Raw genomic sequence first — 11,004 nt, 5'->3', positions numbered from 1 at the left:
AATCGCTTTGGATAAAAGCGTCTGCAAAATGACTAAATGTAAATGACTGTATTCCACAGTGCAAGGATACACCCATTGTTTGATGAGGGGTCCGATGTCCTTCCCGGACACATTGGAAATGGATTTGAGGAATCCAGAGGTGGACACCAGCATCTGGCTCCACATGTGAGACTGATATTTCTGGGATGATGCTGTGCTGGCCAGACTCAAGAGCTTGTTAAACACCTGATGAGAGATTTGATTGAACTCAGGCTGAGATTACAGTATCTGATCAGTTTATAATTAGCTACAAGGATAATAAAAATGTGTGTGCCAATGTGGGTGGTCCATAAATGAGGTTTTGAGAGGAACCTGCACCAGTACACATATCACCTCAAAAACCCATGAAATATATCACTTCCCTTTCTTAAATGAGGGATGTTGTAGTTCATATACCTGCAACATGAACTCCATGCTAATTCTGTTTTCAATGAGCCTCATGACCAGGTGGGCTTTGCATTGGAACATCTTGTAATATTCCCAGGACAATGTGTGGGGGTGTCTGATGGAAAAGTGCAGGTGGGGTGTAGGACTGAAAGGAAAACAGACATTATCTTCCTACAAAACATCATCTTTTGTACAAGTTTGGATAAGCGTGTATAAATAAGCAGTCATAGAGGTGAGGATTACTTGTCTTTTTCTTTCCCGCCAGAGAAGGTGGGATGTAGCAGGACTCCACCTATCTTTAGCTCATAATCCACAATCGTGTCCAGTTCCTGTTGGTTAAAAATGATGGAAAAGTGCAGGTGGGGTGTAGGACTGAAAGGAAAACAGACATTATCTTCCTACAAAACATCATCTTTTGTACAAGTTTGGATAAGCGTGTATAAATTATAAGCAGTCATAGAGGTGAGGATTACTTGTCTTTTTCTTTCCCGCCAGAGAAGGTGGGATGTAGCAGGACTCCACCTATCTTTAGCTCATAATCCACAATCGTGTCCAGTTCCTGTTGGTTAAAAGAATAAGAGACAAACAGTTCAGCATTTAAAAAGCTGATGTTTGAGCATATAAACATATGCACATGGCCGTTTGACAGAAGCATTGGCTCTCTTTTGTCGATCACTTTACTCTATACCTCCTTAATCCAGTGACGATACTCATTGACTCCAAAGGTTTTCTTCAGGTAGAGGCCATAAATGTATCCAGAAATTCCCTTCAAAACCCACTCATCAGCCCTGCAATTCAAAATACAAAATCTACAGTTATATATTATATACACATATATACATATATATATATCAGGGGCATTTCCTCCAAGGAGGCAAGGGAGGCAGTGTCTCCTCTTTTGAGAAAATAATCGAGATTACAAAAATAAAACAGCGCAAATATGATATTAAAAGTCACTCATTTTTATAAAGTAACACTGTCCAACAGCAACACACGCAGGTAAAGTTACAGCGGAGGCTTGCCTCCCTTCAGTCCATTGACATTCTACAGAGATCCCTAAGCGTGCCGTGACTTTTCTGGAGGCTCATTGAGATGAATGGGGGAAAAAAATCAAGTGAGAGGAGGCGGCGGCAATGCCTCTTTCTTAAGGGTCAAGATCAAGTTATCTGCATCTCCTGCGCTCCATCAAGCCACTCCAATAATAGCCGTCACCACTCAAATGAATGCACGGCTCAGATTAACTGTACAGCATGTGTGTAGACTCCAATACAATTATAAATTATTTTATCATGAATAAATATTTCAATGAGAAAAACTGGCTGTGTCTGTAGTATTATATTTTATATATTTTAAAATTATTATTAGTTTAAATTACTGTCCCTGGATCAGTAGGGTACTCTTCTAATAAAGCAGCAGTGGCTAGGACAAATTTTAAGCATAAATTCTGCTGAAAAAGGTGCAATCTAATCCTGTTTACATGAAATAAGCCTGCTCCCGAGCAGGTTTAAGCTTACGGACCTGTTGCTATGACAGCAACCCCGGGATGAGCTTTCGAAGAACCAGCCAATTCAAGATCAAGCAAAATAGTCAACAATTAAATCCAGCTAACCGAGTTAGCGCCGTACGTAGAACGGACCTCTGCTCTAGGCATTACTAGTTCAACAAATAAATACTGGATTTCTTGCAAACCTAAAGTACCTGCCATTTATGTATGAAAAGTATTATATTGCATATAACAAAAATGCTGCAATACGCAGTTTTGTGGCTGGCAACAAACATTACACTATTAGGCTTTACCATTCCTACTTACCAGGACATCCTAGAGATGAAGCATCCAAAAAACTGCTGGGCCAGAGCTTGAGCCAGACAGTGCCTGGTCACAGGAGTCTGATCTATGATCATGCCACTGTGCAGGAGGTTGGTACTGAGAAGAACACCACAAACACAAGATCATGATAAAATTCTGTATATATACAGTTGTGTTCAAAATAATAGCAGTGTGTTTAAAAAGTGAGTAAAGTTCAAAATCCTTGTAATAACTTATTTCAATACACACAAATGCATTGGGAACACTGCACATTCTATTCTAAATCAAAACTTGAAGAAAAATATATTAAATCCTGTAAACAGGTATTCCAGCCCAGGACGATTGCACTACAGACCACAATTCATCTGCATTTCTTGGTTTTGCCTCAGAAACAGCATTTTTGATGTCACCCCACAAGTTTTCTATTGGATTAAGGTCTGGAGATTGGGCTAGCCACTCCATAACGTTAATCTTGTTGGTCTGGAACCAAGATGCTGCTCACTTTCTGGTGTGTTCGTTTTTTTTTTTACTTGTTGAAACACCCATTTCAAGGGCATTTTTTCTTCGACATAAGGCAACATGACCTCTTTTAAGTATTGTAATCTTTACTGTGCTACTTTATCTGTATCTGATTTAGAACGAGCAGAAATCTGTGAGAAATATAACGACCCAAAGACAAAAGAACTGATAAAAATGGGCTGTTATAGGAGCAATAGCCCACAATAATAAAATGTGGGCAGCGTTGTGTCATATGCCATAGCTGTGCACAAGGTGTTTGTCACAGCTCCAGACTTATTTGTTCATTAATGACGTCATCAGCGATGACAAGCTGACAAGCTACGCAAAATCGTGTTCAAAATCACAGGCGATGCACTGCCGATTATGAACGCGATTTTGCGTAGCTTGTCAGTTTGTCAGTGATCTGTGTAGTAAATGCTGCTCCATCTGAAAGCACGTGCTGGAGATTTACTACTAATCACAGAACCGGCTTTACTGACGAGATGAGCATGAAAATAGCATTTGATTTTTTGCACTGCCCTAGCATATACTATTGTGTTATTGTTAAGCTCCACGAAAGGCACAACAATATTATAAAGCACCATAAGGTTTCCGTGCACTATATTTCAAGTGTTCTGAAGCCGTTCCATAGTTTAATGTGAGGTACAGGTGAATTTAAGTCAATAAATTCAATTTCACGTAAACTCTTCGCTGCTGCTGTCTGTCATCCTCCATTCAATCTGCTAGTCGCGTTCGGTTACTAGTCAAAATGATGAATCTCTCTTCAAGAGTGAAATTTAATGAAATTTAAAACTGTTAAAAGAAAAGGCTCAATAAACTATCACACAGATTTAATACCCTATGCATCAATATCTCTTTCCTGACTCCGTGTTTCTTCAAGTGCATCATTCTGCGCACGGGTTGCACATAAGCTCTTTGTGCTGCTCTGTATTGAGCCTTTCGTATTATAATGCTTTTGCGCAATGAAAGATTATTAATAGTCTTTCTTGTTCTGTTCTATCATATCTTGCTGCCTTTATTACTGTGCTATACATTTAAAATAAATGTTTTTAAATTTTATAGTATATTAATACACAAAAGAGTGATAAGGTCAACACAGAAGTATAGAAATTTTACATTGAGTAAAAAAAAAAAAAAACTGATTGTCAGAATTTTCTGTATTGGATCGGTTCTGAAAAAATGGCATCGTTGCATCCCTTGGTTAAACATGAGATATAATTTGTTTTGAGTAAATCTAACAGGCAGTCTTTGGTCTCATTAATATATTATTTGTTCCAGAGCAAAGAGTTTGGGCAAAATCTCATGTTTATAAATGTAAATACAATGCTGTATATCAGAGCGTTGCCTTGTACTTTTGACTGAATTGCTTTTTATGATGCCTGTTGTTGTTTATTAAATATTATTATTCAATAAATAATATTTTATATAAATAATAGTAGTATTTAACAATAGTGTTTAGTATTGAGTAGGGTTGCGCCGATCCGATATTCAGTATCGGTATCGCTCCGATACTGGCATTTTCTGCCGGATTGGGGTATCGGTCAGAAGAGACCGATCCAAATCTGAGATTCTGCGTATACTATTCTGTGTTATTGTTAAGCCCCACAAAAGCCACCATAAAGTTTTTGTGCACTACATTCCAAGTGTTCTAAAGCCATTCCACAGTTTAATGTGAAGTACAGATGAATATTTAAGTCAAGTTGATGTAAACTCTTCTCTCCTCTGCGGCTGTCTGTCATCCTCCATTTCACGAGTTCACACTTACATATAATTAGCTGAAGTATAGTAATGCGCATTTGGCGTGAAGGGCTCCAAGCTTGGAAATGGCCCAAACCCAGAGTACTTTAAGTGTAGTTTAACCCCCCATTTAAGTGTAGTTAGAACTCGAAGTGAGGAGATGGGGCGGTGGAGAGATGCTGATAAACCGTTGATGGATAGAGGTAAGTCTGCTGTATTTATCCTCTTATGTTAATTAGGCTAAGTATCTGACGTGCTCCTCCCGTTCAATCTGTTAAAATTATTTAATGCACAATGAACAAACATGAATGATCAAGTGTTTGTATTAAATAACATACACAAACAATGAATGTTTTAAAAATATATTGTTCACTCACTGTAAGATGTTACTAGATCTAACATTGTACAGTAAAGTCTATACAGGAGATACAATTTGACTGCACTTTTATTTAATCCAAACTGTGTTGAATTTAATTTTAAAGGGCTTTTAAAACCTGCTAGAGATATTCGTCCAAGAATTACAACTAACTAACTAAAAAAAAGAAAGAAAACATTTTTTTTCTGACGGACTGATATGACAAACACTATATGACAAACACTGTTAACCATACATTTGTACATTCTCTAACACACATATTTTGGTTGCACAGTTCATTTAAAAGCCTCTGGTGTGTAAAAATAGTAAATACCATTATGTCCTCCTGTTTTTTACAGTAATAAAAGTTATAGGAGCATCAAATAGTTAAAGAAATCATTTTGAACAAAATTAATTTTAATGCTCATTATATTAGCGGTAGCCGCGCTTATGCTAACGATTACCTACGTATATGCTAACGGCAATGTTTATTTCAATCCGAAATTAAAATTAAAATATGGAATAATATTCATAACAGAAGCTCTAAATATTAAAAATGTAATTGAAACTTACCTGCTTGAACTTGATTGGGGTGTTTTGTTAGTTTGATGAGTTTCCTCCTCTTGAGGTCGCCACTGCTTTTAAGAAGAGGTTGCCAGGTTTTCACAACAAAACCCGCCCAATCGTGTTTCGAGGGGGTCCCCCGTTAAAGATCGTGTTCCGAGGATAAAATACGCATGTTTTGGCTGGGTTCTCCTGGTAAAATTCGCATTCCATGGGCTAAATATCACGTTAATGGGGTCGTTTTTCAACCCGCGGACATGAAAAACAACCCGCGGCAACAGTGTTAAAGCAGCCCAATTCCGCGGGAAAACCACGGACTTGGCAAAACTGGAAGAGGATAGCTTTCGGATAGCGCATCAAGAAGTGGGTTGACCGGGTACTCGGTACCACCGGTACTTAAAAAAAAAAAACCTGGTACCGTAACGTTTTAATTTTTTTAGAACCGACTTGGTACCGAAATGCCGGGTCTTTTGACAACACTACAGTGGACTACCAGTAAAATTTATACAAATTTGGGACCAAAAATTATTCAGACCGAGTCTGGGAAAAAACATTGAAGTTGAGGTTTGCATGAAGCTGGATGATAGCATGCCCAGGAGACACAGGCTGTCATTAAGGCTAAGGGTTGCCTGACTAAGTATTGATAGTTGTGTAAATACTAACAGCTGTCAAATTTTTGGTTGATTGTAATTGTAAATTCGGGCCAATACGGTATATTTCTTCCGTTTGTTATTTTTTCTTTGTAAGAAAGTTGTCTATATTTAGTATTGTGTGTAACACACAAAAGAGTGACCCACATTGAGGCATAGAAATTCTAAACTGATTAAAAACACTGCACTGGTATCGGATCAATATCGGTATCGGCCGATACTCAGAATTTTTGGTATTGGATAGGTTCTGAAAAAGTGGTATCAAGCCAGCCCTAGTATTGAGAAACGGTGTGTGTGTTCGTGCTGGTGATATTAGTTACATTGTTCTGCCATTAGTTGGTGACAAGAGAGTTCTGTTTTTAGGAGTCAGAAGTAAAGACTCAGTTTACACTTTATTTTAAGGTGTCCTTGATACAGTGTAATTATACATTTAAGCACTGAATAATAGTTATTAACTACATGTAGCATATGGTAAGGGTCCGGCTTAGGGTTAATTGCATGTAATTATGCATAATTAATGGTTATTATAATAGTAAGTATATGTGACATCTGTAACAAGGACATCTTAAAATAGTGTTACAAAGACTTTTATATTGGAAAAAAATATTTTTACTTTCAAGAACAGCTTGTATACCTGAAAATACTCATGGATGCATACGATGAGACCTGCACATAAGCCTCATCCACAAAGACAGTCTTGAAGCAAGAATAAGGGTAGCGACAGGTGAGGATCTCCTCATAGAACTCAAAAATCTCATGCAGGTAGGACATCGTGTGCTTCAGCAGGGGCAGAAGCTGAGGCAGGCAAAAATGAGTGACCTGTGAAAACATGATATATTTGATTCATAGCAAGTTATTATAAACAAATAAAGCTGCAATAATAACTTAAAATTGAGATCTGAAAAAAATAAAAGTATAGATATTATATAAGCATTTGTTTCTCAATTCTCTTAATCTAGTAAATCTGAATGACTTACTGTTTCTAATGTGTGACTCACCTACAGGCAGTGGTGGACGAAGTACACAAATCAAGTACTTGAGTAAAAATACAGATCCGTATAATAAAATATTACTCCAGTAAAAGTACTCAGTTTTCAATTTTACTCGAGTGAAAGTACAAAAGTACTTTTACCAATAGATGAATGTTTATTTTGCAGTTTTATATAGGCTAGTTTTATCATTTAATCTTATATTAGCATTTTTTTTTTTTTTTATAATGGTGCTGCTCAAAATACCTGGGACTTTCCCAAAATAACCAATAAGGAAATAATTAATATAATAAGGAAAATATAATTAGATTTTATTTAATTATTTTTTTTTAATTACCTAAATTTAGCACCAGCAAGCTCGTTAGCTAGACAGTTAGCATCAGCTAACATTATTGACTTATTTTCAGCATGGTTATGAATAAACATTTATATTTGTCTACTCGGCTAGTTGATCCCCAATACATAGTAACTTAGGCTATGTGTGCTGACAAACAATATAAAAACAGACGTCACATAGGGCTAAATGCATAGCATTTTAGTAAAACTGCTAACGTTATAGCAGCGGGGAAGATGAACACGCATGAGTTATTTTATTTAATCTGTGTTATTTTAATGTTTTTTGACCTAAAACATAGAGATTCTGATGTTAATGTGTCTGCATTCAAGCATTTCAGTGGGCTTAAACAGATCATCCTTTACAGCAGATTTAGTTCACAAACAACTGACAGCTTTGACCTAAATATGATTTTCAGTTACAATAATTAATCCTAAAATTCTACATTAGTAACTTACTTTTAGCAGCATTAGACGCGCACACGCTCCCAAGATCTCCCGGTTCTTACTTGTGAATTCAGTTCACTGGAGACTCGCACTAAACCGGTTCATTTGAATCAGTGAGTTGTCGACTCGAGAACAGCTGCAATCGGATCATTCCAATTCATGAATGAATCGTTTGGTGCAATTTGCGAACCGATTTAACAGGTTCATTGAAAATAATCAGTTCATTCATGAATCAGACACCACTTCTGCATCTCGGAGCATGTGATATATTATAGGAGTAACAAAGTTTTATGAAATGCTGTGAAGTAAAAAGTACGATCTTATGCATTGAGCTGCAATCGGATCATTCCAATTCATGAATGAATCGTTTGGTGCAATTTGCGAACCGATTTAACAGGTTCATTGAAAATAATCAGTTCATTCATGAATCAGACACCACTTCTGCATCTCGGAGCATGTGATATATTATAGGAGTAACAAAGTTTTATGAAATGCTGTGAAGTAAAAAGTACGATCTTATGCATTGAAATGTAGTGAAGTAAAAGTTACTCAAAATAAAACTACTCCAGTAAAGTACAGATACTTGAAAATGTACTTAAGTACAGTAACGAAGTAAAACTACTTTGTTACCGTCCACCACTGCCTACAGGACATTACACATTCTGGGCATTCTAAATCACATTTCACAAAAAAAAAAAAAAAACGACCATCTAGTGGACAACTGTAAAAGGGAACTTTACAGTTGTAAAGTATGTCCATACTGAGTATGCAACTGGATAAAAGATTAATAATTTCTAATTTCCTTTTAAAGACCTACATCATTGTGTACATCAGCTACAGTATGGATTGTGTTCATGTATACACATCAAATAACAACTTGATTCCACTGGCTTCTGTGCAAAAACAAACATTTTGACATTCAGAAAACTATAGCCGGGCAAACGTCTATAGAGGTATGTGGGAGACTAAAGGAAATATATTATTTGCAATACCATTTACTCCCAACGGTGAAAGAAAAAAAATACACTAACAAACTTGTTGGTTGCAAAAAATACAAAACATAGAGAGATGGATTATGGCAGTCAGAAGACAGACAGATGTCAAATTTACTATCACTACCTCAGTACCTGTATTAGAAACACCCTCGCAGCAGTGTTCACTACTTTCTTAAATTTAATGCAAGGGTAATATAACAAAGTGTTATTAAACCATTATAATAAATGGTATAATAAATAATTTGTTTTTAAAGGGTAACACTTTAGATTAGAGAACACTATTCACTACTAACCAGTTGCTTATTAGCATACATATTACTAGCATAATGGCGGTTTATTAGTAGGGTAAACGTACCCATTAAGCTCACGTACACATTAAGCACACTTCCATATTTGAACTCAGATTATAAAAAGAAAAAAATAATGTATTATCATACTTGATGTCTTAACAAATTGATGTGTTTGTTACTACATACCTCCTGTAATTTCAAGTCAATCATTGCACACTGAGATATGCGTCTCCATGTGTTCACACTGTCTGGCAGCCATTTTGAAAGCTGTCTGAAAACTTCCACCAAAAGATGAGCCCCTTAAATGTGCATTTGTTATATACAGTATATTTAAGCCTTTATTTTGGGTAAGTTTCACTACTTTTTGTAAAATTAAGAGATTAATGTTTAGACTTTTGCAGATTATAACCTGGAACTTGGATGTGGGTAATAATTACAGTTAGATCCAAAAGATAGTTTTAACAACACAGTGCAGATGCTACAGAACACAGTTAGCTGACTAGCTGTATAAGATTGTGTGCTACACTAATAAATTACTTCACAGGCATTACTGGCTTGTACTTTTACATCCATAATATTATAAATTGACAGTTTATTGCTGGTTTGTGGTTTCATACTGCTGTATTTTTTAAAGATTTCATTTTATTTTAAGGTGAGCTTAAAGGTTGCACTACTATGAAAATCACACAGCTTCAGTGTGACATCAATAAGAAAAAGTATAATTTCATAGATATTGTTAATAGTAGTTGTTCATAAGAAAATATGTATGAACTTAGTACATGAATTAGATTATTTATTTTGCATCTTAATTACCAAGTTAATTGATTTTCTATGGAATCTGTCAACTCAAATCTATAGACTAGCTCTTTGGCAACTACTGTGAACTTCTCCATACTGTAAATCAGTGGAAAATCGGGGCAAAAACCGTGTAGTGTATTCCAGCCTTAAGAGACTATAGATAAGTTGACATCCCTTTAATAATTTCATAGATATAGTTAATAGTAGTTGTTCATAATAAAATATGTATGAACTTAGTACATGACCTAGATTATTTATTTTGCAAAATCTTGTCATTTTAATAAATATTACATGAAATTTATAAAAAATAGTTTCTGCTCCCATTAAGCTCAGTATGCTCTCTTTAAGCTCTTCCACATTGAGCGTCTATGTAAATACTTCATAAACAGACTTTAAATATTAACTGATGGTTGTCATTTTAAGTTAAGTTAATTGATTTTCCATGGAATCTGTCAACTCAAATCTACAGACTAGCTCTTTGGCAACTACTGTGAACTTCTCCATACTGTAAATCAGTGGAAATCGGGGCAAAAATCGTGTAGTGTATTCCAGCCTTAAGAGACTACAGATAAGTTGACATCCCTTTAATAAGAGGCTAGTTTCTGTGTTCATCCCCGTGAATGAAATGTTTTATTGGTTTGTTTTATTTGATTTTTGAATTTGTGTTACTTAGCTGAACATGGACTAGTCTAGATGTTGCAATGTGCTTAAATGACACTTCACTATGAATATATAACTGATCAAACTGAATGCCCTGTTGCTTGATTTTTGTGTTGTTTTTTTGTGATTGACTTTGTACCTTCAAAAATATATATTTTTCAATTATTCTTTAAAAAGGTTGTTTAAAATAAACAAGAATTTTTAATAAAACATGATGTGAGCTTAATGGGAACAGGAGTGTGCTCAAAGGGTACAAACATGTACCCATTAAGCATCGCCAGACTTTTTGCATTTAATAATGTATATCTTAATTGAAATGCTTTTGTCATTTAAAATAAAATGTAATCTTTTTGTGTGAGAGATTCTTTTATTTTAACATAACTTTTTGTACTGAAACCAATATCTTGTGCACTAAAAATGTCTCAATGTAGATT

The 11,004-nt window shown here is 35.6% G+C and overlaps 1 protein-coding gene and 1 long non-coding RNA gene across 3 annotated transcripts in view; one reads left to right on the top strand and one right to left on the bottom strand.

Annotated features, from left to right (window-relative positions):
* The window catches only part of LOC107566281 (uncharacterized), a 12,862-nt gene extending 11,186 nt beyond the window's left edge, over nt 1–1,676 (top strand). Inside the window, exon 3 of the long non-coding RNA XR_001606496.1 lies at nt 1,576–1,676. This is a non-coding gene — a long non-coding RNA (uncharacterized lncRNA). The remainder of the gene's footprint in view (nt 1–1,575) is intronic.
* taf2 (TAF2 RNA polymerase II, TATA box binding protein (TBP)-associated factor) overlaps nt 1–11,004 on the bottom strand; it is a 93,221-nt gene that overhangs the window by 65,274 nt on the left and 16,943 nt on the right. For both annotated transcript variants that reach the window (XM_016251673.1, XM_016251674.1), the window contains exons 7-12: nt 6,693–6,877; nt 2,237–2,350; nt 1,115–1,214; nt 900–985; nt 436–571; nt 71–225 (exon numbers count right to left, since the gene is read on the bottom strand). In XM_016251673.1, the coding sequence (XP_016107159.1) occupies nt 71–225; nt 436–571; nt 900–985; nt 1,115–1,214; nt 2,237–2,350; nt 6,693–6,877 (776 nt within the window). The remainder of the gene's footprint in view (nt 1–70; nt 226–435; nt 572–899; nt 986–1,114; nt 1,215–2,236; nt 2,351–6,692; nt 6,878–11,004) is intronic.

Source organism: Sinocyclocheilus grahami, unplaced genomic scaffold, assembly GCF_001515645.1.
Source record: "Sinocyclocheilus grahami isolate Dianchi unplaced genomic scaffold, SAMN03320097.WGS_v1.1 scaffold1066.1, whole genome shotgun sequence".
In the NCBI taxonomy this organism is placed as follows: domain Eukaryota; kingdom Metazoa; phylum Chordata; class Actinopteri; order Cypriniformes; family Cyprinidae; genus Sinocyclocheilus; species Sinocyclocheilus grahami.
Note: the sequence above shows the minus strand (reverse complement) of the source record. Positions and strands in the feature narration are given on the sequence as shown.